This window comes from Rhyacophila brunnea, unplaced genomic scaffold, assembly GCF_057557595.1.
Source record: "Rhyacophila brunnea isolate RB1 unplaced genomic scaffold, BYU_Rbru_1.0 scaffold_16, whole genome shotgun sequence".
NCBI classification, from domain to species: domain Eukaryota; kingdom Metazoa; phylum Arthropoda; class Insecta; order Trichoptera; family Rhyacophilidae; genus Rhyacophila; species Rhyacophila brunnea.
In genome coordinates, this window is record NW_028232816.1 from 23,891,035 (window position 1) to 23,909,342 (window position 18,308).

The window sequence follows — 18,308 nt, forward strand, 5'->3', positions numbered from 1 at the left end:
AAGCGTAGTGTTTGCATAAACAAATGAGGTAATATAGGAAATGGTACACAAATGAAGGCAGAAAAGGGCAACACAGCCATAAGTCAAGATGCGGAAGCTGTCTCCATACGTCCCGCACATTTATTCGGGTCACGTAACCTGCGGACTGCCATTTCAAAACCACTTCCTGCTGCCTTTGCGGAAAACTGCGTAAGCGTGTGGAAAATAATCATCTGAAACATCTCTTTCTCTTTCCCTCTTCTGCTATCTCATTTTATTTTCAATACTTACATTGCGTTCAACTATCAAAATGCCATAAGTACTCACATATTATAATAACATTAAAATATACATTGTAGAATTCTCTTTCATTTCATAAAACTTTTAAATAAAAAAATACAATTTCAGTACGACTATTTTATTTGATATATAATATTTTACATAAAATTTACAGTTTAAAACAGAATTATTTATTATAATTTAATTAATGGTATTTACATTATGTACACATTTAAATATGTTTAGATCTAGTACTTTAGCAACATTAAAAAAAAATTAAAACAGGTTCTTAGTTATTTTAAACGAGTAGTATTGATTTAACGCGACAAGATCCGGTAGTTATACCTACTGTTTTGAAGAAAATATGAACGTAACGGTATATGTTATTGATATATCTATTATAATAAAATATTAAAGATCCTGTAAATTCTTAATCTTTATATCTTTATTCTGTAATAATACTGAAACATACTTTTTGTTCTCATTTCAAATAATCAATAGAATGATTACATAATGATAATTTACAATTTTCAAAAAATAAATAATAACATTTCATAAATTTAAATTAAAAAAACTGGTAGTGGTCGATGTAATGAAGAAAAATTTGAGATAATATAACATACCAACGTATTTTAGGTATCTGAACATAAAATTATAATTGCAGTGCAATTAAGTAATCTATAATAATACAAGAATGTATTAAAAAATAGATACGTCATAATCGAGGCCCACTATAGTCATGAAACTGTAAAAATTCGATGGTGGTGACAGTTATTGCTCATAATTTGAAAGGAATATAGTAAACTATAATAAATCATGATTTTTTCATATTAAATTAAATGGTCATACGACAGTTAATTTGAACAAAATATCCAATCAACAAACTTTATTTCGTTCGAAAAAATTACCGCATCGTGTTCAATGATAATGATATTATTAACCAACACCCACATCGTATTTTTCAATTTGATTCCACGGCTTGACTTCAGTGACTATTATATTGAAATAAATTGTAATTTTTGAAGGAAATATGCAATCAAAAATCTTTATGTGTTGCAAACACTGAAAAGGTAACCGCATTGTTTTCGAAGATAATCAATAACTAGTAATTGCATAATAATTGAAGGCGTCCATATAAAAAGTGTCATACTTATGCCAAAACAAAAATTTTCAGGAAAGATCAAAAACACAATTTCAATGTTTTATGGGTACATTTTGAAAGATAATCATTTTCTGTTATTCATAGGTTATTCTGTTATAGGGACGCCTTCAATTCTCAATTTAGAGCCACGGCCTGAATATAGTTGGCCATGAGTATAATATTTCATAACTATAAATTTTACCTTATCTGAGTGCTTTGTGTTAAAAAAACAGAGTTTATTAAAAATGTGGAATAATGCGATCGATGAATTATTAACGATATTGTTATTACATATTTTAATCTTTAAGTTTATAATCATAAATAACTATATATTAAATATTCGTTATGTATAATAATAAATATTGTTATCTACAATTCGTAATGCTGATTTGAATTATTATTATTGAATATATATGATTTGGAACAGATTAATTAGATTGAAAACAGTTTGAATAATAGGTATTTATTTTTAAAATACCCCAATTTTTATTATTAATTTATAAAAAGTATTCACAAAACAAAATTTTATCACATTTATCTGGCCTGCGCAAATATGTATACAAAATAAACGTTTGCAAAAGATTATTATCTTAATAAGTTATTTAGTAAATACACATTTAAAACCAAAATCCTAAACATCATATAGTATCTATAATTTTATTAATTTATTTAAGTAAGTACTTATATTATTTTAAAAATTAAACTGCAGTTTTTTTACATAGCTATGTTTATAATAGTTCTATAATAATATATTTATTTTATTACATAACTACGTGATTACATTATTTTTTTATTAATAATATAATGTTACATAGAATTGAATAGTTTTTTTAACGTTTATAAATCTGTAAAAAACAGTTAATTATTATGATAAATTATTTAGAAATATTATTTTATGACTGATTTAAAATATTAACGAGGGTCACCGTGCAAGCACCGCGAATATTTCCGATACGGTTATGGCCAGCAAGCACATAAAACTGTTTTGCTTGAAACTCGCTCTCGAACTTTTTCTCCGTGATATGGCGGCCATTTTATCACCTAAAGAAAGAAAACATAAATATATATAATATAAATAATGAAATGCGATACCTACGCAAATAAAACTTATAGCATACAATAATGTAACGTAAATCAAATTTCAAATTAAATATAGAATTGTAGTGCGTATTTCAAAATACTTATAAAATATAATATTATACGTATTATAAAAAAAAAACACGAAACCGGGCGGGAATCGAACCCACGTCCATCGAGTTTGCGCCAATGTGCTCTACCATTGAGCCACCAAAGTCATAATTGATTACGACGAAATGTCTCGCAAATTACGTTAAATTTGGTAATGAAATAAATGTTCCGATAATTAATAGGTATTATCAAGATCTTGGTAAGTTTTAATTACAACTATAAAAAAAATATTTATTTTTATTAATGATTTTAATGCATGAACGAGGAAAAAGTCTGACTAAAACATTCAAATTCAATCAAAATCATTCAAACAAACATATTTAATAATATACTATGTTAATGTTTACAATCCCAACATAAAATTCCTGTACTTAAATACCTAATACAATGTTAGGAATAAAACAATTACAAAACGGCTGACGTGATAGCTGCCGGCTGCTTACTCATTTTGAATCATGTATTACTTATTTTGTGCGATCAATTGGTTAATGTAAATAATTGTCAATACTTTTAATATATTTACATTAAGAACTTATGAAGTGGAAGTTTCACAAATTAGGATCGCACTCAAAACTAATCTCAATGTCTGACTACTATATTATGCATCCTGAATTTAATATTGCGTGTATTGTCCCAGCAAGTTCAGATAATTTATTGGGTCTCTCATGTGTGTCAAAAGATAAAATAATAAAGGATTGATTTCTTCTTATATTATTGGTGATAATAGCAAACTATCTTAGGAAATATGTATGCATATGAGATGTACGGCAACACTTATTAGATGCCTTCAAACCGATTTACAACAAAACGCATATAAAAAAATGCAATTTTCATCGATCCACAATGTCAAAGGTGGCAATTTGTACGAATTTAAAAATGTGTTTAAAAGTGTCGTTAAATTAAATCATAAGATTGTATATAAATTCTAAATAAATTTTTATTCAATGTTATAAACGATTTTTCTTGACGATAATGTAATATTTTATATATTGGACATATATAATTTGAAAACATATTATTATATACTCACTAGAAAAAATCTTTTTTTGAAAAAAGTTACACCCTACGAGACTTATACCAGTGACCACTAAATTCACGTCAATGTGATTTACTAATTAAGCTACGGGCATCCTACTTAATTATGACAAATTTAACTAGTAGTTGTAGTCGTACATGAAATACTTATCAAATTGCGTTAACAATGTTGGATATCTGGTTAGCAATTAAGGATTTTAATTGATACTTACATAGGTGCCTACTTTGATTATATTATATCTCTTACCACTTTGAAATAGGTAAAGCTAAGTAATTGATAAAAACAGATTCAGCTTGAATGTTTTTTATGCATTTTGTGAATCGGACTAATGTTTTCGGTTAATTACATAATACTCTACATGATTTGAGTTGAGTTGAGTGGTATGACGTTTTGCTAGACTAGGTCATGCTTAATTACACAATGTTACATAAAGTTAGTTCAAAGTATAGGAAACAATAAATTTACGTTGTGTAAAAAAATCAAAGTATTTTACCTTCGGTGACGAAGACAAATATGCTGGCCGGTTCAGTATTGCTCGCGCTGCAAGTGTAGTTTCCTGAATCAGTATCTCTTGCTCCATGGATGGTTAGCCTCGACTGACTCTTAGCTCCTGGTTGAGTCTCCACAGTGATTCCTCCCCGAGCAGTGTCGTAATTTATCATCCTGTCATTATGGTACCAGAACACGTACTGCGGTGGAGTTGGGCTCTGAATAAATGAAAAAAGAAAACATATATTAAAAATACTATCATATTAGGTATATTATATCAGTGGATCCCAGGATGTTTGAAGACGAAAGCGTTCTTGCAAAACTATGACATAAAGCGATGTCTTTACCTACCAGAGGCACCTAGTGGAAAAATACGAAGCTTGGAATTTGAGACATTCGTTTGATAATTTACAATTTCAACTTCAATTAATAAATAAGAAATATTATGTCAGATACCTTATATCATGTATCTGAAAACATTAAAAAGAAAAATATTTTTTATTTTAAGTCAAAGATAAACTAACATTTGTAAAAAAATTAAATAAAATGTGAATTTGTTGCAGGACCCCATCTTATTATAACATAAATTTTATTGTGATCTTAATTAAAATTTAGGTTAATAAATTTTCTATATTTTAACGTAAAGATTTTTTACTAACTCATAGTTATAATATTTTTATACTAATTTAAAAAACATCGATTTTTATAAAAATATAAATGTGTATAACTTGAAATCCTTTTTATTGAACCCTTCTGCCTTCCCCGTATCAGCTTTCCTAATTTATTAAATTGTATATAAAAAGAGATGAGTTCAAACTGATAAAAAAGTTAATATTAGACCACACAATTGGTACATTACAACACAAAATGTTTTTATGAGAAAAGACGATTTGCAGCTTTGTAACGAATGTGATGTTCAGGAGAATATTTTATAAAATATAACAGTACAATTTCCCAATACAGAGACTAGACTAAGTGAACAAATCAAATATGTATGCATAATACGAGAGATGCTCCTTCTTTTGTGATTGGGATGCTTGAGACGATAGTTTAAACGAAAAGTCGTACGTTAAAAAACGGGCCGGAAAGTTGTCGTGGCTATTGAAGAGAACTAGACAAGAAATAAGGCACAGTATACAGAAAATTATAATGACTTCCATTACATATTTTTCGATGTGAAGATTAACCTACAACTAGCTACGGTATGACCCATAAATAAATAGTCCTGGCACAGTTGGATGGTTTTCACAAATGCTACTTATTATTATAGTATCGTGCTTGTGAATTCCATTCATAGAAAGAGACATTCAACATAGTTATTTAATTTGAAGTTAAAAAAAACATCACTAGTTTACAACGCAATACGCGTCATAATTCATTAAACTGCCGATTCTTTAATAAATATATATTAATAATTTGTAATATTCTTCGCATCGGAGTCTTTATTACTATTTTAATAAATTTTCATCACAGCTCGAAGTAAATGAAACAACTAAGGCCGTTTTAATTTACGTTAACTCATACTTAAGAGATGGTGCAAGATTTTGCTTATCTAGGATCTCTCATCGACGATGATCGATTATTCGAGGGAGAAATAAAAAGACGCATTATAATAACTAAGAGTGTTAATCTGGCGGCTATAAAAAGTATTTCAAGACAGAAGTATCTCCATGTTGACTTTCATCCATCCCCTACAAAGTTGAGTATTTTCCTAATCATAATAAATATTTGCACAACACAATATGAATTATTATAAAATCAGTCATTGGTGCTTTTGGTTTTTGGTAAGAGGATTAGGTGTAGGATTTTTGAATAGCCTTGCATTTTAACATACAAATATCTATGTAAAAAAAGCTCTTCTGCTTTTTGGTTATTTCATATGAAATATGAGAAAGAAAGGGAAATGACAGATTTGAAAGACTGGTCAAAATTAGCAGCTAACTAAAAACTTGTCGGAATTACAGAATGTCAATGATAACAACAATCCTCAAAAACAAGCAACGAATGAAAAGACGATATTTCCACTATCTTTTATGTGTATTGCAACACGTGTATTGTATCTAAGTTTTATTTCAATGGGGATTAGAGTATAAGTCTTGTGACCCACTTCCGATGTAACAAATAAAATAAAACTACATCTCAGGTGGATTGAAACTCACGCATTCAGCCTCCCAATCCCTATCCTGTAGTAAATAAACTATTCACTTTGTAATAGTCTTTTTATAGAATGATTCCAGCAATAGTACAATAATAAGTTCTAAAAGTAAATATTTTTATTACTTTTGCTCAATTGCACTTATACTAATGTTTAAATTATATTTTTAAAGAAAAAATTTAATACGTATTATGTTAAAATCCATTTTTAGAAGCTGTAAACTAAGAGTAATATAATAAATGTGAGCAGAATTATTCAGTGAAATGAACTGTAACTTGACCCTTTTTGTAAAGTTTTTCTTTCCAATGCAGGTCTCGCGAGGAATGAATAAATGCGAAATAAGTGCTACCTTTTATTTCACCAAAGAAACTTTTTAATGAAACAAATTTTTCATTACTAGTTGAACGAACCATTTTAAGTTTCTGTAAGATGTAATTTAAGCTGAAAATGATGTAATTGTTAAACATTTTATCGGAAATAGTAGTTGTCCATAACATGTTTTAGAATTTTTCATTATAAATTACACCTAAACTGAGTATTATAGCCCGTTTACACGTGCAAGATTGCGTTTACTGGCAACAGTAAGTATTATCGCGATCATAACGATAAAATGCAAATTTAATGTAAACACGTATTATCATGCATATTGTAAGATTACATGCATGGATCAAACGTTTTTAGCAACTTCTGAATTTTCACGCTTCAGTTGCAACTTGCATGACGTGTGAACATGCGCAGTAGAATGGTAGTGGCGATCATGACAGAAAAATAAAAATAAAACTATTATACTGCGAAAAGCATTTTGACGTTTCACAATCTTCACAATCTATCAAATTGCACTATAAAATGACAACACCGCATCTTGTTTACGCTTGAAGAATGAGATTGGCGTTAATCATCACTTTTACGTAAACAGTTATTATTGCGATAGTTTAATTTACATACTTTTCCAATAAATTCATGCTCTTGTACAGGCGCTATTGTAAATAAGCTCAAAGATCTTGCCTATATGAAAATTACCGTTTTTTATAGACGTAACAATATCATTCTGTGATAATGATAAGGAAAAATTATCGAAATCAATAAATGTGTTTTGATAATAATAAAATTAATTTAATTATTTTTTATTGTTTTTTAGAACACGTGAACTTATTGGAAAATAATTACAAGATAAAAAGAATTTTTATATACAACGTTTTTAAATTTTCTGTTGAATCATATAAACTTGACTTGACTAGCTTAAACGATCAAAAAAATTTGAACTTGATAGAAATAATACTGAAATGTCATATTGATTTCTATAGTAACGCACGTATATATTGATATTAATAATTTAATTGCTAGGACCCACTTAGCAACCAATAATAGTTTTACTTTTTACGGATTTCTTCCGAAATAACTTTTCATACAAAACAAAATTAACTGAAATGAAATCAATTCTACTTAAAGATTGCTAAAAGTATTTAAAAAATGCATTGGCATCGTGTTCTGATATATTCTAAAAGTTTCAATTATCTAGCTAGTCGGGAAGTTAGTAAAAAATCGATTGCAAGATTTATACTGGAAAAATAAGAATACGAGCTAAGAAAAACGTTGTAAAATAAGCTTTACTTTAATTAAAGCTCTATCAGTCAATTAGATATCGAAACAAATCGTCTCACATATATCTGCCATGTCAGATTATCGCCTCTCCAATTAGTATTCCGTTTCAGCAGCGGAAAACTACCGCCCGGCTCTCGTTCGTATCTCGCTTCAGTTTTGTCCGTGTCAATCTTCATTCTGACTTTTCCAATCCTCACCGTTCACACATCGTGTCGTTTGTAACATCCCCCTTTTCTCAATCGTGCACGTCGAGTATATCGTACAATAGGGGTAGCAAAACTAAATCTCTTCAAACACGTATTTGCTTTTTCTTATCCGTTTTGTTTTTTCTATCACTCAATAGTATTTGTTTTCATAAAAAAAATACATAATTAAACTTTGATATAATCATAAATGAAAATAATTTATATATACTTAGTAAAATCCAGTTCATAAACATTAAAGAGAATCACATCGTTATATGAAGTGGTAACAAATAATGAAACAATAATTGGAGAAGGGAACAGACAAGATTAACCACCTAGTAGTACCAAATACGTAGGAAATTAAAAAAAAAAAAAGAGATCGTCCGTTAGGCCTTCGTAAGTCCAATGTGTAAGGAACTGACCCTCTGAAGGCCAAGGAAATTTATCTCTTTCTCTATACGATATGGGATGATATTATTATTTTTCATTTCTCCTATGGGTTCTATAAGAATTAGATTCATATACACAATAAAAAAAATTAATAAATGAATATGCGTTCATTTATAGATAAAATATGTCTTAATTAATCCGTTTTTAATAATTCAGTATAACGTTTTTTTTAGTTAGTTTAATCCTAGAGGTATTTTTCTCAGTAACTTCAGATTTCCAGTGCAATAAACGTTTTCAAATATTAGCCCCACACTACCCCGTGTCATTTCCCAGCTTCCTATTTCTTTACTATCAACAGCCTCGTCTAGTTTCCGGACGCGTGATCACGTTCTCATCCTCATTGGCATTCTGGATGCTCGTCAGAGGCAGTTAGCGGCGCCGCCAGCCTTCAGCCAGCCGACGCCTCAGCCCCGAGGCGTCGCGGACGTCCGCCGCATATTATCAAACTTTTCCATGCGCCTACACATTTTTGAACATACGATGCAGCGATTGCGCTGATAGCTACCTGATTTTAAAACTACAACGAATAATCAGAACTAACTGATAAATTAAGCACACTTTGTATAAATTCATATTTTAATAATAAATTATAGCGACTAGTTAAAATTTTTATAATAGATTTGAAAATAGCCAAAGCTCCGACATAATAATATATTCAGTTGGTAGAAATTTCTTGGTGTAATTTGAGAAACCCCAAATAGAATTCCTAGTTATTAACAATACGCCCAAAGACAAATAATAAGATTCATAATGTAAAATTTATGTTTTCAATTACCATTTCATATATTTTTTCCCTCGAATGTTCCTAATGAAGCATATCTGAAATTTTTCAAACATATCGTGTATTTTCAAAAAAAGTCCTATTTTGAAAAGAAAAAAAATTATTTTGTTTTTATTCAATCTTGAATAAATAAATTGTTATTTGCAAGTACAAAGACGTAACTCTTAATTAAATTAGTCAAAATATAATTTAATTAGATTTAAGCCACGTAGTTGATTTTTTTGCCATTTCTCACCAAAATTTACACCTGAGATAGTTATTAGAAAACATTTGGATGAGATTCTAGCTTAATTGTTAGAACCATCTTCCAGAATACAAACTATGTGAATCCAAATAGCCATCGGTGAGATTGTTTTTCCATAGTTTTTTTAATATGACTTTAATATGAATAAGAATTTTCTGAAGTAAAATCTTATATTGTGTCTATTCATAAAAAATAATATATACCAATAAATACGAATAAATGCTGAAAATGGTCTATCTCTAATAATATGGAGTCTAAAAATAATATGCACGTGAAGCAAAAAATATATATTTTAATATAAACTAAGAAAACGTTGAGTATACTCATTATCGTTTCATATAAGAATGACACTTTTGATAAACTAAAACACGATTAATCTGGAATATACTTATTTTGAAATTATTATGAAAAAAAATCTTTACATTTTAAGATTAAGCTTTGACTTCAATGTCACTCAAATTTATTATTGAAATACCTAATATGGGCGTTTTATTTGATTTAAAAGAAATTTAAGAGATGGATGTAATTTTTTTTTCATAAAAAGTTAGATATAAAAATAATATTATAACTACCACTTATTGCTAGTGACAGTCATACGTAACAAGATATTATTTGCTTTTCCAAAGAATATTGTTGAATCTTTTTGCGTATTTGATTTATATGCCTGAAAAAAACTATATTTAAATGTAGAAATAGGAGTTCTTGGCAGATAGATAATAAAAAAAATATAACTTTTAAAGCAGGCTACAACAGATTTCACAAAATGCGCGATATAAAATAATGATATTTACAGATTTAAAAGTAGGCCTTGTTATATTTAAATAATATTGCTGATTTTCATAAAATAGGCTTCATATTTTTAACACGTATTTTTTGTTTAAATTTCGACATAATCAGATTAAAATTAATATGTAATGAAGGCTTTCTTAGGTTTAATTTTTTCTTTCTGGTCGGTAAGTATTTCTGGTAAACTTAATTATTCCATCAATCATGTGGCCTTCAACGCGATCCTTCAAGTGTTTTAATCTCCTCTTCAGTACCATTGTATATATATGCCTGAATTTATTCACTGATTTATACCGGTTTTTTTATTTTTACAACGTTTTTCTTAGCTCGATTTCTTATTTGTCCGGTGGTTGTTTGTCCGGTACAAATCTTGCAATCGATTTTTAACTAATTTCCTTTAGAATATATTTTAGAATATATCAGAACACGATGCCAATGCATTTTTTTAAATAATTTTAGCCATCTTTAAGTAGAATTGAATTCATTTTCAGTTAATTCTGTTTTGTATGAAAAGTTATTTCTACACCATTATTGGTTGCTAAGTGGATTGTCCTAGCAACTAAATTATTAATATCTACGTGCGTTACTATGGACATCAAAATGAAATGTCAATATGACATTTCAGTATTCTATGATCGTTTAAGCTTGTCAAGTCAAGTTTATATGATTCAGCAGAAAATTGAAAAAACGTTGTACATAAAAAGTTCTTTTCATCTTGTAATTATTTTTATATAGTTTGTTTGCGAAAATTTTCACATCATATTATGATTATAATACATTCTACTGTTCGTCATTGTTGCGTTATTCCTAACATGCACCTTTCTAGAGCACGTTGCGCTAGTTTTAGTTCTTTGATGTCTTTTGTATTAAGAATCGACATTTTGTATGTGTTATTATTGAAAACAATCATTTTGTTTAAAATTTTACGGTTAAGACACATTTGAAAGTAAAACTATAATATCACAGCTGAACTTACTGAACAATATAATTTAATAATTATTGACCTTTTCGAGCGGATTTGTAGAATAATGTATCTGTCTAGATATCGTCGCTGTAGGATTGGTTTGTCGAATAGACCAAATGTTCAAGAGGCGAAAAACAAATTTCATAATCGTATATTTAAATACATGGATATATTTAAATTGTTACTTTTACAGCATATGAATAATGTATTCATTACCAACAAAACATTCTGCATTAAAAGTTCGATTTCGACAAAAACGGATATTCGACAAACCAATCCTATAGCGACGATATGTGTATATTAAGAGATTTCGTCACCGCGTATACACTGTTGCAAACTTAAACGCCAGGAGACATTGTCAAAACAATAAACACTGTAAATAATCACAACCTACCAATCAGTGCAATACCATTTTAATATTATATAATTTTGCTCAATATCCCAATATCGTTAACATTCGTGTCGTTTAAAGCCAAAGGTTTTTACTTAAAATTTTATTTTTAACCAACAATAAATTAGGTATTTATAAAATAATACTTGGTTGGGCCATTTATGTTCCCATTCCACTCCTTATCTCTTTACCCACCTTATAATCCCCAGTGTTATTGTCACCAGACAATCAATAGCAATTAGGGGTCATGAGAGACGGTTGAAACAAAGAACATTGAGTTGCATCTCGATAGCGGACGCGTGCGGGCTTCTAATAGCTTTCCGTCGCTTAAGTGATTGACTCAATAGATACAGACTCATTCATAATCATCATCATTCATACACTCTTACATATAATCCATAAAACTGTGTCATAAAGTGCGTGAGTGTACGAATCGGGTGACCCAAAACAACAACACCGCGCGAGCGAAAGTTGAAACCAGACTACGGAGCCATCATACATCATCACAAAGGTCAGTGTCTGGCACTCTGTCCCATCGCCCCCACCCCTAATCCGACCTCCTCATCTTCCCTTAAAATAATTACAGTCCACTTAAAAATATCAACCAATACTTTTCATACATTTTTATTTAGCTTAGAAAAACATTGTGTACATAAAAATAGCAAATTTCAAACATTATACAAGAAATTAATCATTAAAAATAAAATAACTTTATATTATATCACTTAAAATGCTTCGGGCTTTTTGGTGGGTATTAATCTGCCAGTACTCGCTAATGATGCCTTATATAATAATTAATACATGACAATATGAGGAAATAGTTTGAATCCAGAAGAGTAATGGCTGCAATCATGACGGATGTTTGCAAATAAAAATACCTTTAGAATTATAAATAATTGTTGCTCATTGGGGCAGGAAAAATTGTTTTATTAACACAAATGATCCACAAAATTATAAAAAGAGGTTATAATTCGAAGAAATCAGGTCAAAAAATATTCATTCGAAGAATTATCGAGAAGAAACTAGCTAGGTATATTATGTGTTGAAATTATTCTTTCTAATCTCATAATTAGCTTACAACCTTTCACATAATTATCTTTATGCAACACGTATGGATGTTTAATTTTTTAGTCAAGCCGATTTTGAGAGGAAACCTTATTATGCTTTAATCTAAAGACCTTGTGGTTCATAATCACTTTTGTAAAGTTTTGAAATATTATTTTTGTAGGGTCAGCTTTGTACAACAAAGAAAATGAACAATTAATTATTATTTCTTTGTTGGGAAGCACTGGGCTGTACGGTTGTATAGAGTTCAAAGGATCATCTTGGCACGGGTTAAAATAGAGAATGCGATGCTTCATTAAATACAAATTACTGCGGCTTGTTCGGCACCATAGATTCTGTTATACGTACATAATTTTTAATTTAATATTATTATGTGGATATCCAAGGAAGACGAAAATTAGAACTGAGTTTACTTTGTAAACATTTATTATTCTTTTGTATTATCAAAATAATATTATCTATAATCCCTGAAAAATATTGAAATATTTTATTATGACAAATTACCATTTTCATTACTAACTAAAAATAATTGACTCACACCTCATAAACAAAGCCCAAGTAATTATCTATGGTTTTCAGAAAATTGATAATTGTTTGCCAATAATTAACGGAACATAGATTTATCGTGTTAAGATGATTATTTGAATACATTAAAGGAGTCCAGAAATCTACCTCACAGCTTCATTTCGAATTGATTTCTCTTGTAATTAATTCCTCACTTGTGATTTAAGATCTCATTTCATCTAGCTAGACTAATGTCTGTAACTTATATACGAGGAATGATTGAATTGAGTAGATAAAAAATACATTGAAAAAATAGCTTCAAGAAAGGACACTTTTCCACTATTGAACCACGGACGAAAAAATATTATAATACTATTATTCTATACTTATGATTTTAGGAACTCTCGTTTGATTTAAAGAAAGTATTGATAGAGTAGACTGAGTAGAGTATAGATAGGATAACCACAATGGCCGCGCGGCTTAAGCGTAGGCCTATAGCGTCGTGGGTCTCAGGTTCGAATCCTGGATCTGGCAAGTACACTATTGTTTTTCAATTTGTGTGTGAGTCAGGGTATGAACCCAATAGGTTGAGCAAGTGGCTGACATGCATTTTTCGTAAAAAAAACAAAATCTGTTAATACAATACTCTACCCTGTGTTGGCCCATATGATCCTATTAGGATCGGACATGGTCGAAAAAAATTTTTTATAATAATTTTCAACAAGCCTTTTATACTTGTATATGGTAATTAAATATTAATTAAAAGATCCGCAGTGAATCGAAAGTAGGTGTATAATATAACAATTATAACATTTACTACATTTTTATTTTGTACTAGCGATTCCCCATTCCCCTTCCGCATTAAAAATGAAAAGAAAATAAAACAGACGTCTATATGCATTGAAGAATAATAATATTGATTCGTATTACTATTTATTCGATTTCTAGGCACGCGCTTCTCAACCTGTCTCATACCTTACATTGTTACAAGTGCGTTATGTTAAAGCTAACATTCTGAGCCTTCTAAGATATTAATATGATACTTTAGTCAATTAATACAAACAATGTATTCTATGAGGTGTATAAATTTAATTTATATCGGGTTACCAGTTTTTAAGTTGTAAGTAAACAAACAGATATCCAAATTTTCTGTCTTCCCTCTCTCGTCGCTTGATTTAATATAACTTTATTATTATAGTATGCAATAAAATGAGTATCTGATTTTTATACTGATTTTTATTCAATTTTTCAATAAAGTAGGGAGAAAAAATTATTTTCTTTTATAGAATATTCTACACTAAAAAGTAGTTTCGAGTATTTACAATATTAAAATAATTAAATTTATTAGTAGGTAACAACGTCAAAGAAAAAAATATACAAGTTGGTTTACTAGTCGATAGTCACTACTAGCCTAAGACCTGAACTAAAAAAATGAAGGTTTGTTTAAGGGGGGACATGCTCGTCGAAGGTCAAAATTGAATTTTTATTGTATTTTCAAACCATGATCCTGGACACTCCTTAAACGTTGGAGATAATCTACTTATATAATTTTGAAGCCTTATTATCCTTTATAGTTATTTTAAACATTTGATGAATGCATAAAGTATTTTTGTTACATAAAATAGTATTCTTTTAAACCTCTCGCTCTAATGTTTTAGAATATAGTCATATTTCGGTACATAACTGTGCAGTGGTGTTAAGATTTTTTACATTTATTAATTTTTAAACGCATTTATGAAACTATTAGTATAATTTATTACGAAATAATTTTTGTAAAATATTCACGATAAAAAATTATATTGATAATCTCTGTGATCCCAAATTTGACAAGAATTAGGCATTTTATTATTCAAAAAATCGTCAAGATTAACACATTTGAAGATGATTCTAAAGATATTTATTATAAGCTATGTTTTTGACCATTGAAGTGTAATAAACATCTTATGAATAATGATTGCTTTATAATAATTATTGACCTAAGAATAAGGTAGTGTTTTTTTGAAATACGCCATTACTTTTGTCATTCCCTAGTGGTTAAGCTACAACATACGGCCGTAGCCTTAAATTGACAAACTGTGTCCAGGATTATGGTTTGAAAATACAATAAAAACTCAATTTTGACCTACGACGAGCACGTGGGCCGTTAAGCGTAACTGTTTTAATTTTCAGAAAGAAACGAAGTCTTCACTCTTACTCGCTTCAATACTACCCAAGAAATACTCTACTATTCATTATTTATGAAAACTGAATTATTTTTGGATTTTTAAAACAGATTATTAAGAGTCGTATAGTATCAAAAGTAGAACTGTCGCAAATATATCGAAATTTTACTAAGTATGCCAAAATATTCTCCTGACCATAATGTACGACTAGAAATATAATATTCGAGTTAAAATCATATCTGTGTGGTATAAAATTGTGATGGAAAATAGGGCTTGGTATCAGAAGTAGAACTGTTGAATTTGAATTGAATTTCTAATTCATAATTGTAGAAACATATTTCACGCTATTATAACACTAAAAAACCCGAAATTATGAATAACGCATAGATCTACTTTTGATACTATACGACTCTAATAGTGTATGGCCTGCATGAATAATTGACAACTTTCCAAATCCTAAGTTAATTAATATTATCTTCATCATCATCAACCGGGGTCGATCCACTGCTGGATTAAATCCTCCCCTAGCTCTCTCCACTCTTCCGTTCCTAGTTCTTTGCTGACATGTACATACGCCGATCTTTATGAACTCGTCTATCCAGTGGGTTTTAGGGCATCCCTGCAAGCATTTAGTTCAGCCATTGCCATTTCATTTGCTTAGTGATCTCTATCACATTGCGTACTCTTATAATGATCCTTATTCATTGGTTTTTTGTGATCTTTACGCATTATGCCCAACATCCACCACCTCATTCTCTCGACTCAACTCGTAATTTTTGGATTTCTCTAACATTAAAAGTCTATGTTTCCCATGCTTAATACTTTGGACGCGGAAGACGCACACGGTGCGTAATGACCAGGCGGCCGATCGATGTAATTAACGTGCATTTTAAAGGGGGCAATTAAAATCTCATTATCTATTCAGCAGCGAAAGCGTTAAGTGAGCGCTGGTTATACACACTTTACGCTTAAGACACAATGGGAGGTCACTTCTATAGATACCATTCAGCAGTTTAGTTCTGCGAGCAATCTCATCATACATACCACCGTCAATTGACATGTGTTGTCCAAGATAGACGTAGTTGTTGACTCGCTCGATTTGAGTATCATAATCGTATTCTAAAAGTCTTATGAATTGTTTGCAATGACAACAATGTCGTTTGCAAAATGCATGTAACTGAGGTATTCGGCCATTATACCGCTCTCTCAGTCAAGTCGCATGAATAGATCTTCCAGAGTAGCGGTGAATAATTTGGGTGAAATCGTGTCGCCTTGTCGGATACCTTTGCCATTAGGAAACTTTCAACATGGCTTATAAAGCTTTACACTGGCCATTGCACCACTGTATAATATGGTATCAGGGTATTATTTATACAGCGCCTAGCAATGATATATTCGATACTAAATTGAAATCGTTTATTACTTACAACTCTGTGCGTAGGTAGTTATAATTTTTGTCTTTAATAATGCGATTATATGATGATATAATATGATAAGCAGGAGTAAATCAAGTAAATTAAAACATTTAGCCTTGCCAACGCATTTTTTTTAATAAAATCGTAAGTAATATTTACATATTATCAAAATATAAGGCATATGCTTACTAATGCATTATATCTACATCTGAATAACTCTACTGAGCTTTTTTGTAGAGCTTTGACGCAATGTCTGGTGTTGACCTAACAACTATTGTTTGGTATAAAATCTATTTTTGTTTTTTTGTGGCGTTTTTATGACAATAAAAAACGCTAGAAACTTAATAATTATGCAAATTGCTGTTCGTTATTTTCTATTCGTTCAAAAACAGAAACATTCATTGTTGTATATGACGCATTTTTCTTTACAAAACCACTCTACTTTAGTGACTGAGAGTATGCTTTTCGTATCCATTATTTTTAATTACTTCCATCCAAGACCGCGGATATCTGTAAAAAACTTAATTTAAATAAATATACTTTGTAAGAAATAATATTTGTATTATATTATATGAATGGAAAATGATTTCGAAAATAATAATATTCTATAATACGGTACATAATATAATTTACATTGACGTAAAGTAAAAATATCACAGTTATCAAAAAAATGCGCAAAGAATAGAATGTTTAGTATGAATATAAAATATTATTAAGCATTGTGTCTACCCTAGTATATGTAGGTATTTTTTTCACTACACTGAACCCATTGTTTGAGGATAAAAATATATCAATACACATACATAATAATATAATACGTTATATTGAGGGAGTATGGAAGATTGAAGTTTACTTATTGGACATTCACAACGTCTTCATTATTGTTCTTTTACTTTTTTATATACTACTAATATTTCTTATATATAACCAGTATAATTAAATTAATAATTTAAATATTATATTAATATATTTTTATTTCCTCTCTTATGCAAATAATAATTGGTTTCCACTACTGTGATTTTTGACTGAAAAATCAAGGTTCGGCTCTTGCAAAACCAAGTCATTAGATCTTTCAACCACGATATTAAAGTAGTTATAATTTTTTCGTGAATTACAAGTTATAGATTATTACATATTTTGTGAATTTTTATATAACATTTGCACATATTTTTTCATTTTTTTGTTTATCAATATGCGTGACTTAACAGTTTTCATTTCACTTCAATTTTGTTTTCTACTTTTTAAGGGATTCTCTTCTGGATAATAAATTATTTTATGACATCGTATTTTTGTACAAAATGGGGATGGAGAGCCAAATCTTAAACATTTTACCCCATGCAGACGAAGATGTAATTATAACAGAATCGAAAGATGATCGCAAAAGAATGCTGCACAGATTTCACCTGACAGCAAACCAATAAATTTATCTATTTAAAAGCATAATATTTTCAAAGGAAGTAGCGAAATGCAAACTTGTATTTTAATGTAAATC

The 18,308-nt window shown here is 29.5% G+C and overlaps 1 protein-coding gene across 1 annotated transcript in view; it reads right to left on the reverse strand.

The window, feature by feature from the left end:
- Positions 1–2,128: 2,128 nt before the first annotated feature.
- Positions 2,129–18,308, reverse strand: part of dpr12 (defective proboscis extension response 12) — an 82,883-nt gene continuing 66,703 nt past the window's right edge. The window contains exons 7-8 of the mRNA XM_085943594.1: positions 4,117–4,330; positions 2,129–2,440 (exon numbers count right to left, since the gene is read on the reverse strand). Of these exons, the coding sequence (XP_085799720.1) occupies positions 2,322–2,440; positions 4,117–4,330 (333 nt within the window). The 3' untranslated portion in view covers positions 2,129–2,321. The remainder of the gene's footprint in view (positions 2,441–4,116; positions 4,331–18,308) is intronic.